This window comes from Heteronotia binoei, chromosome 21, assembly GCF_032191835.1.
Source record: "Heteronotia binoei isolate CCM8104 ecotype False Entrance Well chromosome 21, APGP_CSIRO_Hbin_v1, whole genome shotgun sequence".
NCBI lineage: Eukaryota > Metazoa > Chordata > Lepidosauria > Squamata > Gekkonidae > Heteronotia > Heteronotia binoei.
This window is the reverse complement of record NC_083243.1, coordinates 81,967,882-81,989,406: the sequence shown is the minus strand read 5'-3', so window position 1 is coordinate 81,989,406 and position 21,525 is coordinate 81,967,882. Positions and strand designations below refer to the sequence as shown.

Genomic DNA, 21,525 nt, shown 5'->3' with positions numbered 1-21,525 from the left:
ATCCAAAGAGGCATTTAAACCATGTGGAGTCAAGGTCTTGAATTTATAGATGAAGAAAGCCTCCTTTTTACAGTAATATTTTATAAGAGTTCTCCAGATTATAACAATGTCTATTAACCTTGTAAATTATTCCTCACTTTATATCATCAGGATCATGACAGAATTGCATGCAGTGGGAAACAATTGGCTCTTCCGAAATTCTATGGCATACCCAAGACCTGTGTAATTTGCATACTCCAAATACTAGATCTGACATAATATTTTTCACAAAGGCACTTTAAAGTGTAAATTATTCTTTTTGATTCACAACTGGTAAGTGCCAAGTGAATTTATTGATTGTTATTTGTTTAATCTCCATGGTTTGGGCATGTATTAAGTACCTGCCACATTTGAAATGCCCCGCTGGGAGTTGGGACCCACCCACTGGCTTCTTAAGAATGTCAGAATGTACCAATAGATTCTGTAGCTTCTTACTATGCCTCCAACCAATTTGCAAAAATCTGGAGCACCCCTGAAGTCACTCCAGGATATGCCAATGCTTGCATAAAATAGACTTAATTTAATGTGTCTTAGGCAAGTACTAAAAAGCATATGTTGATATATTTTCTTCCCATCCTCGACCCTGATCCTGTAACAACTCAGATCTATTGATCCCTGTCAGCTCTGGATTTGGCCGTGTTAATAGCATGCTCAGGATAACCTTGCCCCTAAATTGTGAACACAGTTTAGAGCTTTCCCTCAAATAGTCTTTGTGGAATTATGCTTGACCCACAGGAATTTTCCATGGGGGAGATTATTTCTAATATGCCATGGATGGAATGATCCATAATGTAAAAAGGAACTGTGGTCTGTTTTTTGTTTGTTTGTTTGTTTGTTTTGGTAAAGGGTCTAATCCCTAACTTCCCATTCTGCCTATACTAGACTCCAGTGCTTTAGCAAATGGGGATGAATGGAACCAATTAACTGTCTCACACACAAAAAGGTTTGTATGCAGCTTCATGCCTCCCTGCTCATTGATTATTGCCCAGGGGGCTACAGGTTCAAAAAGCCATGGCTATGTTTCTTGACTCTGAGGGGTTTAAGAAAAAATTGAATAGCTATAGTCAACAAGTGCTCTACAGACTTGATGTTATTGATTATTCAAAAATCACAAGAGGGGATAACTAAATTAGATAAGGATACTAAGACATTATAAAAGACTACTAAAGAATCTTTTTGATGTAACCACTTTTGACAACTGGTTATCTGAATTACAAAATATCATTAACAAATTTGAGTCCAAGGTTAAGGATGTCAAAATTAAGAAATTTAAAAGAGATACTCAAGCCTATGGCAACTCCAGAGTATACATGTGGTGTTCCACTTCCAATTTGGCTGGCAGAGAAAGAGTAGCTTACTATATCTACCTCAGAGGGGGAGACTGGTGAAGACTCTATGGGTCTATCTGGTGATGAAGGTAAAAAGGGGGCACCAAAAACATGTCAGAGTAGGGAACCCCCAGGATCAATTGAAAAAGAGCAGGGACTGGACCTAGTAGTAAATTTGTCATCTTATAATTTATCTATGAATGAGAGAAAGGTCCTCAATTTGAGTATGGGTTTTGTTTCTGTTAATGCATATGAGTCGTTTCTAACCTGCATTGATTTGTTTAAACTTATGCACAACGTCAAATGGCATTATCTTTTTGGAGACAAAACTACCAATGCCACCAATAAATTCAAACCTTAGTCAGGATTTATTCCTAGTGTCACTGAACCTTTAATACTTGTCTTTGAAAAAGTAGTGCTCAGGGACATTGGTATTATGGAATCTTCTATCAGGAGACCTAAATACAATATTTCTTATGAGCAGGGCTCTTATTCTAGCAGGAGCTCCTCTGCGTATTAGGCCATGCCCCCCTGATGTAGCCAATCCTCCTGTAGCTTACAGTAGGCCCTGTACTAAGAGCCCTCTAAGCTCTTGGAGGATTGGCTACATCAGGGGGGCATGGCCTAATATGCAGAGGAGCTCCTGCTAGAAAAAGAGCCCTGCTTATGAGGAATATAGGGCACTGAAGGGACTGATAAGCAATCCTGACATCACTTGCAAACCAGCAGATAAAGGGGAGTTACGGTTTTGATGGATATTTCTATGTTTGGAATAGTGATTAAGTGTGTGGACTGTTATCTGGGAGAACAAGGTTTGATTCCCCACTCCTCCACTTGCAGCTGCTGGAATGGCCTTGGGTTAGCCATAGCTCTCATAGGAGCTGTCCTTGAAAGGGCAGCTACTGTGAGAGCTCTCTCAGCCCCACCAACCTCACAGGGTGTCTGTTGCGGGGGAACGAGATAAAGGAGATTGTAAGTCACTCTGAGCCTCTGATTCAGAGAGAAGGGCGAGGTATAAATCTACGGTGTTCTTCTGTGTATAGGAAGATGGCATTTAAACTGTTGTCAGCACAAAAGCACTATTCTAAAATTGACTCAGATTCAACTAAGCATATCTTGTGGGTCATTAAGGTTATGGTGGAAGAGGTTGTTATGATAGGCTATATTGAGGAGCAGACAGGTAAGTTTCTTTACAATCAGCACCGATCATATATGCCTTGATTTTCTCCATTGGTTGAGGCTTCTCCCCTTCCTGGTCCCCTGGGGAGGGAGGAAAAGAGCCAAAGCTTCCTTTGCCCAGTTTCCAGGCTCCCATGGGAGAAATGCAAAGAAAGCACCTTTAAGACCAAGGTGCTAATGTTTTAAGCATGTTTTATTTCAAGTTTTTTTAAAAAATATCTTTAGTTGTGTTTGTCTGTGTCCTTGAAAAAGTATATATATCTATTACCTGATCTTAAATAGGTACACACATGGCCCAGACTGACACACATGGCCCAGCCCAGCCTGACAAGGTCTTATTTATGACAGATCCAGCCCTCATAACAAATGAGTTCAACATCCCTGGATTAGACAATCTGATTTGGAAAATGAAATAGCCATGCCTAAATAAAAGCCAATATTATTCAGCTTTTATTCAGGTGCAGCTAGAAAACATTTAAAGAGACCATGGTCTCTTTAAAAGTCTTCCGAGTTCTCTCGCCAAGTCATGCCACTGCTGCAGCATGACTTGGTAAGTGAACTGAAGGCATTCTGAACTTGGTGAATGAAATTCTCCAGTATACCCTGTGGGGACAGTCCCTGTAGGGCAGGGGCAACCAAACTGTGGCCTGGAGCCACGTGTGGCTCTTTCACACATATTTTGCAGCTCCTGGAGGTCAATGAGGAACTTAATGCAGTAAGCATGCTTAGCATCAGGACCTCAATCAACTTTTGAGTGCTGACTCACAGGTAGGTGAGTATTTCTACCATGTGTGAAATAGGGAAGGAGGGAGAAATAGGCAGGCTTGCAAGCTCTTCTCCTCCACCACAGAGGTCACCTGGAGACCTAGAGTGAGGAAAGAGAATGCAAGAGCCAAGGAAGGTCCTGGAAGGAGAGATGGAATTAAAGAGGGTGGCATGGGGTCCCCCCTTAGTTTCATAGCTCTTGTAGGAGCTATATTTACTAACCTTGGTGTCAAGGCAAAGAGAGATGCATAATGATGCAGATGGTCAGTGATTTATATGGTACATGTGTGTTTCCTTCTCCCACTGGTACCAAAAAATAATTCCCTAACTTTTCCCTATGGTGATCTTACGGGGACTGTTATTCCAAGCTTTTCTGCTTTTTAAAAAGTCTCCGGCTAGCATGGTCATGTTGTAAAGTGCATAAGTATGTATTTTATCTTTCTGTGCAAAGAAAGTATTAAGAGTTTTTGCTAAATAGTGAGTTCAGCCAGCTCTCATTCAGCACAACTCTTTATTAGCAGGAACAGTCACAAGTAAAACAGGCAACAATGGCAAACTATATATAGTTTGAGAAGGTTTAACCTTGCCCAGCAAGCAGACACCAGCCAATCCCATTCCGCTCTCCAGTATCCTTTATTTGCATTAGCTGGAGAAATGCCTCATGTCTCAATTGTCCAATTCTGAGAGAATGGCCAATCAGGATGTAGGCATCAGAATCCTGGAGAGCAATGGGAGCCTGCCTCAAGCTCAGACAAGAATATAACACAGAACTCAATACCTAACAGTTTTAATAAAGAGGTATGTGTAATATTTCTATATGGGTCTCGAACATCTGACATGTATTCTATGTGGTCTTACATTAAGCAAGTTTAGCCATCCCTGTCATAGAGTATAATGGAGCCAAATAAATTCAGGTTTCCCAAATATATCTTGAGAGTCCCTTGGACTGCAAGAAGATCAAATCAGTCAGTCCTAAGGGAAATCAACCCAGACTGTTCCCTGGAAGGTCAGATGCTGAAGCTGAAATACTTTGGCCACCAAATGAGAAGGGAGCACTCCCTGGAGAAGATCCTGATGCTGGGAAAGACAGAAGGCAAAAGAAGAAGGGGACGGCAAAAGATGAGATAGCTGGACAGCGTTACTGATGTAACTAACACAAATTTGAGCAGACTTCAGAGGATGGTGGAAGATAGGAGGGCTTGGCATGACTTGGTCCATGGGGTCGCAAAGAGTCGGACTTGACTGTGTGACTGAACAACAACAACAACAACCAGTACAATACTGATACTGGTATTTGGGGATACTAATATTTTGGGGGCGAATTGAAAAAAAAATGATTTTTTTTTTTGCACTCTTCCTAGGCAGGAGCAGATCTACTATGAAACTAGTGAAGCTTAAGCTTCAGGGTCCCAGCTCCTGGAGGGACCCTGAAGCAACTTAAAAAAAAAAAGATTTAATTTTTCAACAAAATTGATGGAACTTTTAAAAGTGTTTGTTATTAAAATAAGGCTATTTTAGTGACAGACTTATAAGCCAATTGGTTGAAGAACTTAATATTGACCCATTTTCAAGGGCTCCAGCCCACTACCCCGTTCTCTGCCATTTGGGCTTTGAGGTCCTTGTAAGGGCAGCAAAGCCCTTTGGACCTTGTTGGATGTTGCCCTATTGTTGCTGGTTGAGAAGGGGCCCCCATAACACTTCAAGCTTCAGTGTCCCAAAAATGTAAGTATGCCACTGCCCCTAATTGTAACTTCAGATGTCATTTCATTCTACCGTGGCTGGTGAATATCTACAATCCAAGCAGAGTGGTCACATTCCTAATCTCAGCTCAAAATTCTAATATAACTTTGGATGTCACTATATATATCTTTTGTCTTTTGATAAATAGTATAACTGAAATTTCAGATTTTATATGGCAGGGGTGGCCAACAGTAGCTCTCCAGATGTTTTTTGCCTACTACTTCCATCAGCCCCAGCCATTGGCCATGCTGGCTGGGACAGATGGGAGTTGTAGGCAAAAAGCCAATCTTGTGCCGCTGTTTTGAAAAAGGGCCAGACTTTATGGGGTGCGGTCACACGTACCATTAGTGACGACACAGCTCCGTCTGGCTGATGGATTAAATGTGTTCATTCAGACATGCACATCTGGCAACCGAGTGTCATCCAGGGTCATTCCGACTTGTTGCGGATCAGTGCTGCGTTAATTTGACAGCACATAAAGTCCGGCCCTTTTTCAAAACAGCGGCACAAGATCGGCTTTTTGTTGTTTGGACAGCTCACGCACGATACTGCCTCTCACCTTTTAAAAAAAAAAAAAAGCCCCAGAAGACATACGCATTGCCAGATCATCCGGGAATCTGAGGTGATGCTTCTACTTCTCCAATCAACACAGGATCGGGGGGGGGGGGGATGTTATCCCACTATTCAGAACAGGAAAAAATTCTTTTTTTTTCCATGTGGAGGATTTCAAGATATCACTGTCACTGCCAATTTCTAGGAAAATAATTCCTGGCAGTTCTGTGGTTTGGATCGGCAACGTTAATTCTGGAAACTTTCGCCATTCCCCTCTGCCTCTGAAGAAAGTTTTGATTTCCCAGCTACAAACAGTTGGGCGCATGTTCAATGGACCCTCTCCCCTCCCAGAAATCACCATCTGATTACGCATGCTCCAAGAAATGAGCGTGATAGTATTGGATGTCTGATTGCGCACAACAGAATGAATCGCATTCTTGGATGCTCGTCTGAACTGCCCTGCATCGAATCAATATTCAGCAGTTCAGATTTGAGCGCTACACACACGCTTTTAATGGTACGTGTGACCGCACCCATGTGCTGTCAAATTAATGCGGCACTGATCCGCAGCAAGTCGGAATGACCCCGGATGACGCTCGATTGCCAGATGTGCATGTCTGAACGAACACCTTTAATCCGTCAGCCAGACGGAGCTGTGTCGTCACTAATGGTATGTGTGACCGCACCCCTGTAGATGATTTACCTGATTAAAAAAGCTCCAGGGAATAAGAATTATAATGGAACTATACTTAACCTGTAGTTTGGCCTTCATTTCCTCTTAGCTGGATCTTCACTCTTTTTGTTTGAATGTCAAAGAGGGTGGAGTTATGGGAGTATTCATCAGACACTAGCTCATAAATACCTGTCAGTTTGCAAGCTGTGCTCAGAAGTAGTTTTGCAAAATATTAATATAAAAGTACCACTAAAAGTTGGCTTCCAGGATACAGAAATGACAATGGAATCTTCTGCCAGTGTAAAAAAGGTAAGGAAACATGGCTAAAAATAACATGAAATTCTATATTTTGAAACCTCATTTATTATTTAGGGAATTTTTAGAATCTGTAAGAAACATGTCCTGTTTAATCTGCTCTTACAAAGTATAGTTCAGGAAAGGCTACTTTCTGAATACTTTGTTTGTTAAATAATGCAAATATAATAGAAGAAAGAAGGGAAGTTTACTGTCCTGGATTATTTATCTATGTGGTTTTAGAGAGAAAGAATTATGTAGATGCTGCTGCTGTAATTCTTGAATTCAGTATCTGTGATAACACTATATAGAAACAGAAAATGCCTTTGCCATTTCACTATCTCCTCACTTTTTAAATTAAAGCATCTTGATAAATTGCCAGAATCTTGGTAAAATATCTCAAGGCAGTAGCATGCTATTCCATTTTTTCAGCTGGGCAATGAGGATTTATGAACACCAAGCAAGAGATATGTTACATACTGTCAAGGGTAAATGTCTAACAGTGTCTTAGAACTTTTGAATGACAGGCTGTTCAAATTCTGTCGAAAGAGTCAATTATGAAATGACACAGGAACTGACAGTTGAAGAAGAGACAGTTAAGCACTGGCTGTGGGCTAGAAAGGAGGCAAAAGGAGTGAGAGGATCAGAGAGGAGACCCATTCAGGCTGCAAAGCAAAATTGCTTCTAATTAAGAGAAGTGAAAAGGTAGAATGCTCTTAAAAGATGAGTGATCCCTGCTGTGTGTATATAGAAGGGTTTGGGAACTTGGTTGTATGTTCCTGCTTTCTAGACTTTAAGAATTAGTAAAACTCAGAAACTGAAAAGAAAGCCTCTCTCCTAAAAGTTTTAAAAGACTTTTTGAGCAGCAGAAACACTTACTTGTTGGAAACGAATCATCTGGAGTTAGAATGATTGCAATGTTGCCTTAGTTACAATATTGGTTCACCTCAGATTCCACCTGATCTTTTCACCTCTAAGTTAAATAAAACATTTTATTTTGAACTTTCAAAAAGCCACTTGTGTGCCATTATAAATTGAATATAAGATGGTGATTTTGTTTCTTTCCTCAGCTCCCTGAGCTGAGTGTCTTGGTAGGATAGCCATAAACAAACAAGTAAAAAGAAAATAGCAAAAAAGAAAAGAAGAAATCATGTGTGTGAGGGAGGAAGGAGGGTGAGATTGCCATAAGATGCTTGCAGCAATCTCAAGGCTTTGGAAGTTTCTGAATGTGAACTCCCTGCTCCCCCATTACTTTTGTTGTATCATCATACCAAGCTCTTACATAAGTCCCGCTAAATTCAAGGGAGCTTTTGCAGATGAAGACATAAAAGTGGATTGTGCTGTCATCATAATTTTAAGTATGTCAAAGGAGATCCAAGTATGATGTACACATAACCAGTGTGCCAAACATTCATCACTGTCAAATGCAGAATTGTTTGTTCAGCACGTCAGTCTACTTCCTGTTTCTGAAATGTAAATTGGAATGGTTTTTAAGATAATGCTGATTTTAAAATTACTGTATAACTTTTTTAATGCTGATTTAAAATTACTGTATAACCTTTTTATATGAATATGTTGTTAGCCACCCTGAGCCTGCCTAAGCGGGGAGGGCGGGATATAAATAAAAATTTATTATTATTATTATTATTAAACTGACCAAACCAAACTGCAGTTAAAAGAATATTACCTAAAATTTAATTTAATAACAGTATCAAAAATACTTAAGTCCATTTCTGTATATTGAATACCTGCTGTGCCTATGAGTTAAGACTGGCATCACCCCAAACATAGTAAAGGTATTTTCCCTAATGCTCTATGTGACATTTATTGGTCTCAGACCAAGATATCTCTCACTTTTCTGCCAAATTATACTCCAGGTTGGCCCTTTAAACACCCACAGCTTTCCACACCTAATACATTTAGCAGTCCTATATTGTAATACTCAGCCGCTGTGGGCTCAAGGCCTAACAATAATGCAAGCATATGGTTGTTTGTTTGTTTGTTTGTTTGTTTATTTTTCGATTTGTATCCCGCCCTTCCCACCGGAGTGGCTCAGAGCGGCTTACAGCATATAAAATCTAACATAGGTTTGGCTTTAAACATCAATTAGCAGCAGTTTAAAACAGTAAGTTAATAAAACATAAAACATAAAACCAGCGGTCTGTCAGAATGCACACTACCCCCATCCAAAATTCTCAGTGTCGGCTAGTTGTAAGCCAGCCGGAAGAGGACTGTCTTGCAGGCCCTGCGGAACTTCCCAAGGTCCCGCAGGGCCCTCACCTCTTCCGGCAGCTGGTTCCACCAGTAAGGCGCCGTTACCGAGAAGGCCCGATCCCTGGTAGATTTCAAACGGGCCTCCTTTGGCCCGGGTATTACAAGCAGGTTTTGAGAACCCGATCTCAGTACTCTCTGGGGAACATGTGGGGAGAGACAGTCCCTAAGGTAGGCAGGTCCTAGGCCATATAGGGCTTTAAAGGTAATGACCAGCACCTTGTACCAGACTCAGTATATTATTGGCAGCCAGTGCAGATCCCGAAGCCCTGGCCGAATGTGCTCCCATCTTGGGAGCCCTAATAACAGCCGGGCAGCGGCATTCTGCACTAACTACAACTTCCGGGTTCGGCACAAGGGCAGCCCCATGTAGAGGGCGTTACAGTAGTCCAACCTCGAGGTGACCGTGGCATGAATCACCGTTGCTAGATCGTCGTGCTCCAGGAAAGGAGCCAACTGCCTTGCCATGTCCCATTCAAGAAATATCTGGGGACTTTGGGGGTGGGGTCAGGTGACATTGTGGTGGAGCCAGGAGCAAGGTTGTGACAAGTATAACTGAACTCCAAAGGGAATTCTGGCCATCATATTTAAAGGGACCACACACCTTTTAAATGCCTTTCCTGCATTGGAAATAATGAAAGATAGGAGCACCTTTTCTTGGGGCTCATAGAATTGGACGCTCTGGTCCAATATTTTTGAAACTTGGAGGGTGTTTTGAGGAGGGGCACTAGATGCTATGCTGTAAATTTGGTGCCTCTGACTCAAAAATTAGCCCCCCATGCCCCAGATACCCATGGATCAATTATCCATTATACCCTATGGGAATAGAGAATAATGCAGTGCCCAGCAAACATTTTCTCCCCCTTGCTTTCTGATGACCCTGAAGCAGGGGGAGGCCCTCCAAACTGGGGGATCCCCTGCCCCCACCTGGGGATTGAACATCTATTATTCTTATCGGAACTTTCCCAAAGAAGTCTGGGCATTGATTTGCTGAAAAAGGAGGGACTGGTGTTCTGATATATTTGTTCCCTGGACTGTATAAGAGACTGAGTTATTTATTCATTCAGAGCCAGTTTGGTGTATGGTTAAGTGTGTGGACTCTTATCTGGGAAAACCAGGTTTGATTCCCCACTCCTCCACTTGCACCTGCTGGAATGGCTTTGGGTTAGCCATAGCTCTGGCAGAGGTTGTCCTTAAAAGGGCAGCTTCTGTGAGAGCCCTCTCAGTCCCACCCACCTCGCAGGGTGTCTGTTGTGAGGGGAGAAGATAAAGGAGATTGTAAGCTGCTCTGAGTCTCTGATTCAGAGAGAAGGGCAGGGTTTAAATCTGCAATTCTTCTTCTTCTGTGGAACTTGAACATATTATACATTTGTATTTATCACAGTGTTATTTTTTTGATTCATTGGAGGATGGATTTCATGGGAGCTTTTGCTTTGTATTCCTCTGCCCACCTGGGGATTGACAACCCTATGCAAACAGCAGAGCAAAGTTCAAGTCCAGTGGCAACAATAAAAACAACAAAGTTTTATTCAGGTATAAACTTACGTGTGCACACATAGTTCCTCAGAGACATTGAAATGGAAGTTACCAGTCCATACATATAGGTCGAGGGTGAGCAATAAATTACAACATAATGAAGATTAACAGATTCAAGGACCAAACAGGAATAATGAATTTAATTTATATGGTAAACCATTTGTTTGAGTTTAATTCAGGGGGTGGGGACATTGTGGAGGAAATAAATATATCAAAATTGGAGATTGGTGTATGCATCCTTTTACATTGTGGGATGCTGAGAGTAATTAATGCTGTCTCCTCTCAAGCATGGAGGTGACCTTACAGCATCCTCTTCTTTGAGGATGTGTAGGTAATTCCATGACAGAGTGGGGATTTGAACTTGGGTCCCTGATGAGTTTTGCCTGCCACAAAGAGTATGCTAGTTTTCATTGAAAATAACATGGCATTGGATAGTCTAGTTCCCATCACTTTTGGCAATGCAACTCCCACATCATCTTATGATGGCCAATTCTATGGCTTCTAATTTTATTTTCTTATGAGTTATGCTAGGGCTGCATAGAGTATCTTCCTTGTCCCCAGACCAGAGAAATTACAATTGTAAGCAATGTAACTTCTCCAGAGTTTAAAAGATTAATCAGTTTTCAGCTTTATTAATCTACCATAAGGACACACATTCCTGGGAGTAATCACCTATGAAAAATATGGGGTTTATTTTTGGGTAGAGTATAAAATAAGAGGAAAAGGCAGTTTTGAAATGTAGGAATAAAGTTAAGGTACACAATGCACTAAAAAAATGAAGTCAGTTTTTAAAAGACATTTATAAGGAAGAAAAACCCTAAGTGGGGGTGTGGTGAGGGTGCCTTTGGACTTTTTTATGCTGGAGGCTACCCCAATGCCCAGCATTCAGATAATTTGGGGAAACAACATGCTGAGAGAAGGAACAGAGAGAATCAGGAGAAATTGGTCCTTCTCCCTCTTGTACAGCAGGAAGCTTGTTCATTGTGATTATTGCACATGAAACATGACTTTCTCTCCTCCTCCTCCCACCATGGGCCAAATTGCTCCTTTAACATGCTTCTCCAGTTTTGGGCTGCAGTGTTGTGTTCCACATGCTGGCTTCAATCTGGTATTTCCAGGTTACTTACATATTCTGGAATTCTTCCAAGTGGAGAACAGCTTTGTGTAGCTGAGCTCTATGTGCTCAAAAGCTGAGACATCATCATTGCTCATTGTACAGTCTAAATTTTAAAAGTTTGTATAAAACTCAATAGAAAGGCCTAACTGATTGAAGCGACATTCAACGTAACTACAGCTACCAATAAATATTGTTGATCACGTACATATAGATATTGCTATATTTGTTGAAGAGGTAGTGTATTTACCACATTCTCAGCCTCTTATGAGATTATATACAGCTATCTTTACATTGTTTTTGCAGGGAAAAGCTTTCTACAAGTTACATGAGTTGCAGGAAATGAATTCGGGCCACCTACAATACTATGGCTGAAAGGTGGCAAGAGAAATGGGATGGATGGATATAATTTAACATAATTTCATCATATTCACCAGCAAGAAAAGCAGCCTTAGAAACAAGATTTTCTCTTTACCTAGCCAATTATTAGACTATTATATGGATCCCTTAGTAATTAATCAAAGTATAGTTAGAAATGGTTGATCCTTCTGTATTAACCACGGCTTTTTTGGGCAGGAACACACAGGAATCCAGTTCCAGCTGGCTTGGCATCAGGGGTGTGGCCTAATATGCAAATGAATTACTGCAGGGCTTTTTCTACAAAAAAAGCCCTGTGGAAAACAATGGTGCCATCAAGGGATATGGCCTAATATGCAAATGAGCTCCTACAAAAAAGCCCGGGGTTAACACTAATGCCAAATAACAACTTATTCACAATATTACCTAAATAATAATAGAGCAGGTGTGCTTGGAACTGCCTTGTTGGAACATCAAGAAAAGTTCCAGGAGGACTCCAGAAGCTGCTGCTCGATCTCACTAGAGACAGCAGCTCCTGCAGACCATGACTGGCTGGTGATTAGAGGGGGAAGTATCAACTGTGTGGATGGGTAGGGTGGAGGTCCATTGCTTGGCTTGGATTAATAGGGGTTTGGTTTATTTGTGTTTTTCTGATGCACTATGAAGCTTCTGCACACCTGGTCAGATCCTCTCAAAGGTGAAGAGGGAAACCAGAGTAAGCTGTGAGATGTACCTATATGGCTAGCAATGTTCCCTCTAAGCTGCAGAGTCTTGTGAGCAAAAATTCTACTTTGTGAGCTACTGGCAATAAAGCTGCGAGCTACTGCATAAATTAGTGTACTCTAGGGTCATCCTTCCTGAACTAAGACAAAATTGTGTGAACTGGGGGGGAGGGGTGGGCTCTCCCTTGGGTATCCTGCCCCCCCAGGGAAAGTGTATGTGCAATACATAGCCTCTCCTTCCCGGTGTAGTGAACGCCGCGTGGTCACTGTCCGGCTATGCCTGGCAGATGGTCACTGCAATGGCCTCTCCTGCATTACTGCATCCGTGGCAACACCTTCCCGCTGGTCCCCCCCGTTTCTCACAGAGTTTGCCACGTCATGGTGCGACTGAATGTCCGGCGGTATAACCGGATGGGCAGGCTGGGCCCACCAACCTCGCCAGCCAAGAGAAGGAAAACTCTAACATCAAACCCGGGCAGATAGAGCTCATTAATGTAACACCTACCACCTGGAGGACTCGCTGCCGGCGTCCTGGCTTACTGGGCCATGGCAGATGACCCCAAGGTGAAAGGGTGGAGCCAGTACTGCGCACACTGTGCTTCACCTAAAAATTCCTCTGCGCAGGCCTGAAGGGCATATCCACATCCACAACCCACAACACACCAAGTCCTGCAGCGATGGGCAAGGGGCGAAACGACAGGTGGAAGATGCCACTGGAAGCCGCAGTCCCGATCCTGCATGTAGGCGGTTCAGGGTATTGGTCACCTGATGCTGACCCGGAGACGAAAGCATCTTTCGGCAGCACCCTGAACGACCAAGCAGCCTTATCTAGGGACAGCACTGCTTGCTCCACATGGAGAGGGGGCTAGAAAAGGTGGCCTAAACAAAGCTCGTCTCCCCCACCCCAGTTGGCTAGCCACGGACAACGGGCATCGTTACTTGCGGTCAAAAAATAACAACAAAGAAAAGGCATGCACCTGCCTCACAAAGTGTGCAAAGACTTAAGCTTGCGTGTTGGAACATCAGAACCATGCTTGACACAGTAGACAATGGTCGCCCTGAACGACGCTCTGCTCTAGTTGCCCACGAACTTCTCAGGTTGAATATTGACATAGCAGCTCTCAGTGAGGTCCGTTTCCCTGAGGAAGGTAGTCTTCAAGAACATGGTGCTGGCTATACCCTCTACTGGTTGGGTAAGTCAAAGGCTGAGAGCCGCCTTTCTGGCGTTGGCTTCATGGTCAGGAACTCCATTGCCTCCAAACTCGAAAACCTGCCAACAGGTCACTCAGATCGCATCATGTCCATGCGCCTCCCACTTCAAAACAAGCAGCATGCAACACTCTTCAGTGTGTATGCCCCAACCCTTCAAGCAGATCCTGCAGAAAAGAACAAGTTCTATGCTGATCTACGCAACCTCGTACGGAAGACCCCTACAGAGGACAAGGTGATCATCCTTGGTGACTTCAATGCCAGAGTAGGTAAAGACTCGGAAGCCTGGAAAGGAGTACTTGGCAAACACGGCATTGTCAAATGCAATGATAACGGGCGCCTCCTGCTAGAATTCTGCACAGAGCACCAGTTCACCATAACCAACACTATCTTTCAGCAGAAGAACAGCCTGAAGACAACCTGGATGCACCCATGGTCCAAGCACTGGCACCTTATTGACTACATTCTGGTGCGCCAGAGAGACCTTCGAGATGTCTTACACACTCGAGTAATGCCCAGTGCGGAATGTCATACGGATCATCGTCTTGTACGCTGCAATCTCCGTCTTCACTTTAAACCCACACCCAGGAGAGGAGGTATCCCTCGGAGGAAGCTTCAGGTTGGCAGCCTTCAGTCAGCCGAAGTTAAAGCTGCCTTCCAGGCAAAACTCCAGTCAAGAATTGAGGACCCCAGTTGCCCCACAGACCCTTCTCCAGAAGCACTCTGGGAACACCTAAAAACTACCATCCTGTCGATCTCTGAAGAAGTCCTCGGGTTCTCCACAAAGAAAAACAAGGACTGGTTTGACGAGAACAATCAAGAGATCCAAGAATTACTAGCGAAAAAGAGATCTGCCTACCAAGCACATCTTGCTCAGCCCTCCTGTCCCGGGAAAAAAGCAATCTTTCGCGCTGCATGTAGCGTCCTCCAGCGCAAGCTTCGAGACATTCAGAACAAGTGGTGGACCCAGCTGTGTGCAGACACTGGTGATTTAAGAGGGTTCTACGAAGCCCTGAAGGCAGTATATGGCCCATCATTTCAGGCTCAGAGTCCCTTGCGTAGTGCAGACGGCCAAGTGCTCCACACAGACAAGGCATCCATACTGAATCGGTGGTCGGAGTATTTTCAGGCTCTCTTCAGTTCCAACCGCCTAGTTCAAGATTCAGCAATCCACCTCACCCCACTTCAACCAGTGAAAACAGAGTTGGATGAGATCCCCACCCTAGAAGAGACTGTTAAAGCCATCAAGCAACTGAAAAGTGGCAAGGCAGCGGGAGTTGATGGAATCCCACCAGAGATCTGGAAGCATGGGGGCACAGTACTACATAGCACACTTAACAAAGTACTTGTCACCTGCTGGGAACAAGGTAAACTACCACAGGACTTTCGCGATGCAATCATCATCACTCTACACAAGAACAAAGGAGAAAAGTCAGACTGCTCCAACTACCGGGGAATAACCCTGCTCTCCATCGCAGGCAAAATCCTTGCCAGAATACTCCTGAACAGACTGGTGCCCACCATTGCAGAAGAACTCCTCCCAGAGAGCCAGTGCGGCTTCAGAGCTAACAGGAGCACCACCGACATGGTATTTGTTCTCAGGCAGCTCCAAGAGAAATGCAGGGAACAGAACAAGGGTCTATATGTGACTTTTGTCGACCTTACCAAAGCTTTCGATACTGTTAGCAGGAAAGGCCTGTGGCAAATCTTGGAACGTTTAGGATGTCCCCCAAGGTTCCTCAGCATGATCATCCAGCTACATGAAGACCAGCGAGGCCAAGTCAGACACTGCAACGACCTCTCGGAGCCCTTCCCAATAGGCACAGGTGTAAAGCAAGGCTGCGTTCTCGCGCCAACTCTCTTTACGATCTTCTTTAGCATGATGCTTCAAAGAGCCGCAGTAGATCTAGATGATGACGATGGTGTCTACATCCGCTATCGCACTGATGGCAGCCTGTTCAACCTGAGGCGACTAAAGGCTCACTCCAAGACAATGGAAAAACTCATCCGGGAGCTATTATTTGCTGATGATGCTGCACTCGTCTCCCACTCGATATCACCTCTGCAGCATATGACGTCCTGCTTTGCAGAGGCTGCCAAGCTATTCGGCCTAGAAGTTAGTCTGAAGAAGACAGAAGTTCTCCACCAGCCTGCACCCCAGGAAGATTATCACCCTCCCTGCATCACTGTGGGTGAATCAGTTCTGAAGACAGTCCAGCAGTTCAGCTACCTAGGGTGCATCATCTCCTCAGATGCCAAGATCGACAAGGAGATTGACAACAGGCTGGCAAAGGCAAACCGTGCATTTGGCCGACTGCACAAAAGAGTGTGGAGCAACAAACATCTGAAAAAAGGCACAAAGATCAATGTTTACAAAGCGGTTGTGATGACAACCCTCATCTACGGCTCCGAATCGTGGGTTTTATACCATCATCACCTGCGACTCCTTGAGCGCTTTCATCAGCGCTGCCTTCGCACCATCCTCAACATCCACTGGAGTGACTTTGTGACCAACACTGAAGTCCTCAAGCGAGCGGAGGTTACCAGCATCGAAGCACTGCTGTTGAAGACGCAGCTGTGCTGGGCAGGGCATATTTCTAGGATGGAAAACCACCGCCTTCCCAAGATTGCTCTGTATGGCGAACTTTCCACCGGCCATCGAAATAGAGGGGCAGCAAAGAAGAGGTACAAGGACTCCTTGAAGAAATCCCTTGGCACCTGTCGCATCAACCATCACCAGTGGTCTGACCTAGCCTCAGATCGCAAAGCATGGAGGCAAACCATCCATCAGGCTGTCTCTTCCTTTGAGAACGCACGCATAGCTGGTCTTGAGGACAAAAGGAGATTGAGGAAGAATCGCACTGCTACAGCACCAACCCCAAATCAGACTTTTCCCTGCAGCCACCGCGGCCGGATCTGCCTGTCCCGCATTGGTCTTGTCAGCCACCAGCGAACCTGCAGCAGACGTGGATTACTGCACCCTTCTTAAATCTTCGTTCGCGAAGTCAAGCTGAGAGAGAGAGAGAGAGAGGGAGGCTAAAAATTTGTGAACTAGCTCACAGTAACTCAGCTTAGAGGGAACTCAGCTGAAGGGAATCTGTAAAATGGGGAAGTGGGAGGTACAGCAATCTGTTTCCCATCTCAAGGGATGATGGTGTGCAGACCCAGACTTCTTTACCCTCCTCTTCAAGCTTGATGTTATACCATGTCAGATTGATTATGAATAGGGCCACCTCCCTTGAAGAACTTATTAGGAAAGTCAATTTTGATCTGGCATGCTTAGATCTGGGTGGATGAGGATGAAGTGGTGGTTTTCATTTGTTGACTCCCTCTGAATACTTGATCCTTCATCAGCCCCGAACAGAAGGAAGGTGTGTGTGTGTGGGTAACAATTATCATGGGAGATACTTTGTCTTTTGAGAGCGTTCCTGCACTAAATATTGCTGACACTGATTGTGTAGGCTTGGTGCCAGGGAGATGGTGGGAGTCTTGGTGATTCACTGTCTGCCCAGCTTGCTGGATATCTCCTTGCTGAGGTTGGCTGAGGTGGTGGCTAAGTGGGGCTTTCGTTTCCTCAACCTGATAGTTTTGGGGAATTTCAGCGTCTATGTTGATGCTGCCTTGTCTGGTGCCTCCTTTTACGCGGTGGTTTGCCATTGCCTTCCCAGTCATCTATACCTCCCCCCCCCCCCCCCAGCAAGCTGGGTACATATTTTACCAACCTCGGGAGGTTGGAAGGCTGAGTCAACAATTGCTGGTGCAATGATATCATTTGGAGTGGGCTCTCACAGGGAAGCAGATGTGCGCTTGCGACAAGTCGGCTACAATGGAGCGTTCAAACATAGAAAGTATGCGCGGGAGTCGTTGGAAGCATTCTTATTCCGGATTTAATGTACTATCAAAAAAGTCCGCGTCTCAGTCATGGCAGTTCAGGACACGAATGAGCCAATGACCATTGCCAGATGCTGATGTTTGGACAACTGCATAAAATCCGACATGCATCTGGCTTTCATCTATGCCCATCTCATCAGTTTATGTGCGTCTGACCTCAGCCTAAGTTATTTAAGTACACAGTCCATTACTTTCTATTGGAATTCAAAACAAAGTCCATTGATGTCAAGCCAAAGAATCTTCTTTTTAATGCACAAATTGACAGTCACCCAATTTGATTGCATACAATCCATCCAGCCTCTAGGTGCCAATATGTGACTACATGCTTCCCAGGTTGAAAATAGGCACGTTACAGAGGTCTTCTTCTGGTTGTGTTACAATTTAACAATGGAACTATCAACAAAAATGGTTGGATGACTCCTTAGTGTGTGTGTTTCAATATTCTGTAATGTGAAATCAGATTAAAAGTATAATTCCAATTCTTGAATGTCTTGCAAATGCTAATAATAGAGGTTCAATGACACTTGGCATATATACTGATTTAGGTTTAAATTTATTTATGGACATTATCGACTATCACCAAACAAACTTCAACAATCTCCCTTACAGTCAATTTTTGCACATTGAATGCAACTCTACTAGGCAGTTTGATTATGTCAAGGACAGTATTAAACTTAGCAAACAATTTTGTGATCTGGGTTACCCAGCGAACACAATATGAAGGCAAGATCCAGGGCTAATTGTACAATTAGGCAGCAGTTGTTGCAGAATAAGAAACAAGATCAGCTGGATGATTCCTTAGCATGTGCTTTTCAGTTCCATGAAAGAAGCCCACAGGGAAGAAGCCCATGGTCATAAATGCTCACAGAAAAAAAGCCCACACGGAAAAGAAGCCCTCATGGGAAAAAAGCCCACACGGAAAGAAATTCACATGGGAAAATACCATTTAAAGAAAAAGAAGATATTGGGTTTATATCCTGCCCTCCACTCTGAATATCAGAGTGGCTCACAATCTCCTTCTCAGTCCCACCCACCTCACAGGGTATCTGTTGTGAGGGAGGAAGGAAAAGGAGATTGTGAGCCACTCTGAGATTCGAAGTGGAGGGCGGGATATAAATCCAATATCTTCTTCATGTTCTTCTTTACCCTGTGAGGTAAGTGGGGCTCAGAGAGCTCTCACAGAAGCTGCCCTTTCAAGGACAACTCTGCAAGAACTATGGCTGACCCAAGGCCATTCCAGCAGCTGTAAGTGGAGGAATGGGGAATCAAACCCGGTTCTCCCAGATAAGAATCCACGCACTTAACCACTACACCAAACTGGCTTTTAAAGCATAATAAAGGTAGTCCCCTGTGCAAGCACCAGTTGTTTTCGACTCTGGGGTGACATTGCTTTCACAACGTTTTCACGGCAGACTTTTTATGGGGTGGTTTGCCATTGCCTTCCCCAGTCATCTACACTTCCCCCCAGCAAGCTGGGTACTCATTTTACTGACCTTGGAAGGATGGAAGGCTGAGCCAACCTGGAGCTGGCTACCTGAACCAGCTTCTGCTGGGATCAAGCTCAGGTCGTGAGCAGAGGGCTCCGACTGCAGTACTACAGCTTTACCACTCTGTGCCACAGGGCTCTTTATAATTGTGGATAACTATTCATCTCCTTTTATGAGAATGAACAGGTATTACCTATATTTTATGTTGTTATTTTAGGATTAAAATATGTCATATTCACATGCAACATGATTTTATCAAGTATAATTAAATAATAATTTTGCTATGTTATTAGTATGTTAAGTCATTACTATACAAAATTAGACTGTATGTAGAGGGCTTTAATGCTTTTGAGAGTAAAGGTTTAGAAAGGAAAATACAAGAAATACGTGACCATTTTGTTATCAATGAACTTTATTGTTTTAATACAATTGTATTGTTCAAAGGGAGATGGGAATGGGAAATGGGAGGGGTAAGAAGAAGTAATACCATATGTACATACATACTTCATTATTTCATCTCATCTTATTTCTGTGAGCTACATTAACCTTCTATATTCTTCCACATAAATTTGCATAACTCAATTTCATAATTCTAAAGTAAAAGTCTTCTATATTAAGCGTGTTCAGTTCATAAACCAATCTGATCTTGAATTAATCACTTTGTCTCATCAAACTGTAAAATGGTTACCAAAGTCCCGCTTACTTTTATCAATGAATTTTATTAAGAAGGAAAAACAATAATAACTGAAATTAAACTCTATATCAAAATATTTTAAAATAAAATAAAATACTTTATTAATTTGTCAACCTTTTAAATGTGGTATGTAGTAATTTCTAAAGTACTGCCTAGTATTCACAGCTTTTGAACAACTATATGGCTTATTTTTTTTCAAATAATTAATATTATTCACTTATTTTGTTATTAAAATTAATACCCTAAGATAACAGAACCATAATATAACATTAAAATAAGTCAATTTCCTAGCTCAATTTCCCTTTATTTGTATTTTAACAAATACATTGTGTTATACCAAGTGTTACACCAAAAGACTGCCTAACTCTAATAGTAAAAGCAACTATTATTTAAGAACAACACTGACAATAATAACAACTCAGATATAATTCTTCATTGCAAATTATCCAGTCTCTTTAAATAAGTTTATCTTCCATCTGCTCATATTCAGGCCCACTGCTAGGGCCTCGGGTGCCCCAGGCTGGCACCTGCCCTGCACCCCCCACCTGTTCCTGCCCCACCACTACACCCCTGCCTGTGGGGAGGACAGGTGCAGTGTGCAGCAGGGGAGGGCAGGGCAGACTCCAGCCACGTCACACCTGCCCAGTGCGCTCTTAAATGCTCAGCTCACTGGCAAGTTGTGCCTGTGCTCTTGGAGGCACTCCGAGTCTACCCTTCTTAGAGCAGTCTTGGACTGCCTCCAAGAGCACAGCTTGCCCAAGAAGGCTGAGAACAGGGCTGCAGGCGAGCCATGCCTGCTCAGTGCGCTTTCAAAGGCACTTCTCAGGGCAGTCTCCAAGAGCACACTGCTCAGGCATTCTCCGATGAGCCTGGCTTTCCTTGCAAGGGAAGTCAAGTTTGTGGGAGAATCTGCCCCACTCAGCAGCTCTTGCCTTCAAGGCGAGAGCAGCTTGGCAGGGGGCTTTCTCCTCCAAGCCCGGCTTCCTTTGCAATGGAAGCCAGGCTTCGAGGAGAGTGCATGCTGACATGCTGCTCTCAGCTTCCCAGGTCTGTGACTCAGGAAGCCGAGAGCGGCGGGGATGGGGCACCCGGCGGTGCTCTGTAAGTGAGGCAGTGCCTCACGCAGCTGCTTACTCCCCATACACCGACCATGCTCATATTGACCATGCTCATATTGCTGCACAGAAGTGGCAACCATGTCATGTAGTGCTTCATATGTCTTCTTTTTCACCTCTAGGCAGCCTGCCTGTGCATTAGCCAGTGTTAGTTTGTGGCAAGCCAGGTCCCTCTGCAGTCCATCAAATATACTAATAACATAGTGAAATTATTATTTAATTATACTTTATAAAATTACAACACAAATTGTTGCATGTGAATATGACATATTTTAATCCTAAAACAACAACATAGAATATACCTGTACATTCTCATAAATGGAAGTGAATGGTTATCCACAATTATAAATTATCTATGGTGCTTTACATGGTATTTTCTGATGTGGGCTTCTTTCCATGTGGGCTTCTTTCTGTGTGAGATTTTTTCTATATGGGCTTTTTCTGTGTGAGCATTTTTCATGTGGGCTTCTTTCCTGTGAGCATTTATGATTGTGAGGTTTCTTCTGTGAGCTTTTTTCCTGTGGGCTTTTTTTTTGGTTACCATGCTTTTCAATATTCT

The 21,525-nt window shown here is 43.4% G+C and overlaps 1 protein-coding gene across 2 annotated transcripts in view; it reads left to right on the top strand.

Moving 5' to 3' along the window:
- Positions 1-6,515: 6,515 nt before the first annotated feature.
- LOC132590042 (cytosolic phospholipase A2 epsilon-like) overlaps positions 6,516-21,525 on the top strand; it is a 139,498-nt gene continuing 124,488 nt past the window's right edge. For both annotated transcript variants that reach the window (XM_060262879.1, XM_060262878.1), the window contains exon 1: positions 6,516-6,585. In XM_060262879.1, coding sequence (XP_060118862.1) covers positions 6,553-6,585 — 33 coding nt within the window. In that variant the 5' untranslated portion in view covers positions 6,516-6,552. The remainder of the gene's footprint in view (positions 6,586-21,525) is intronic.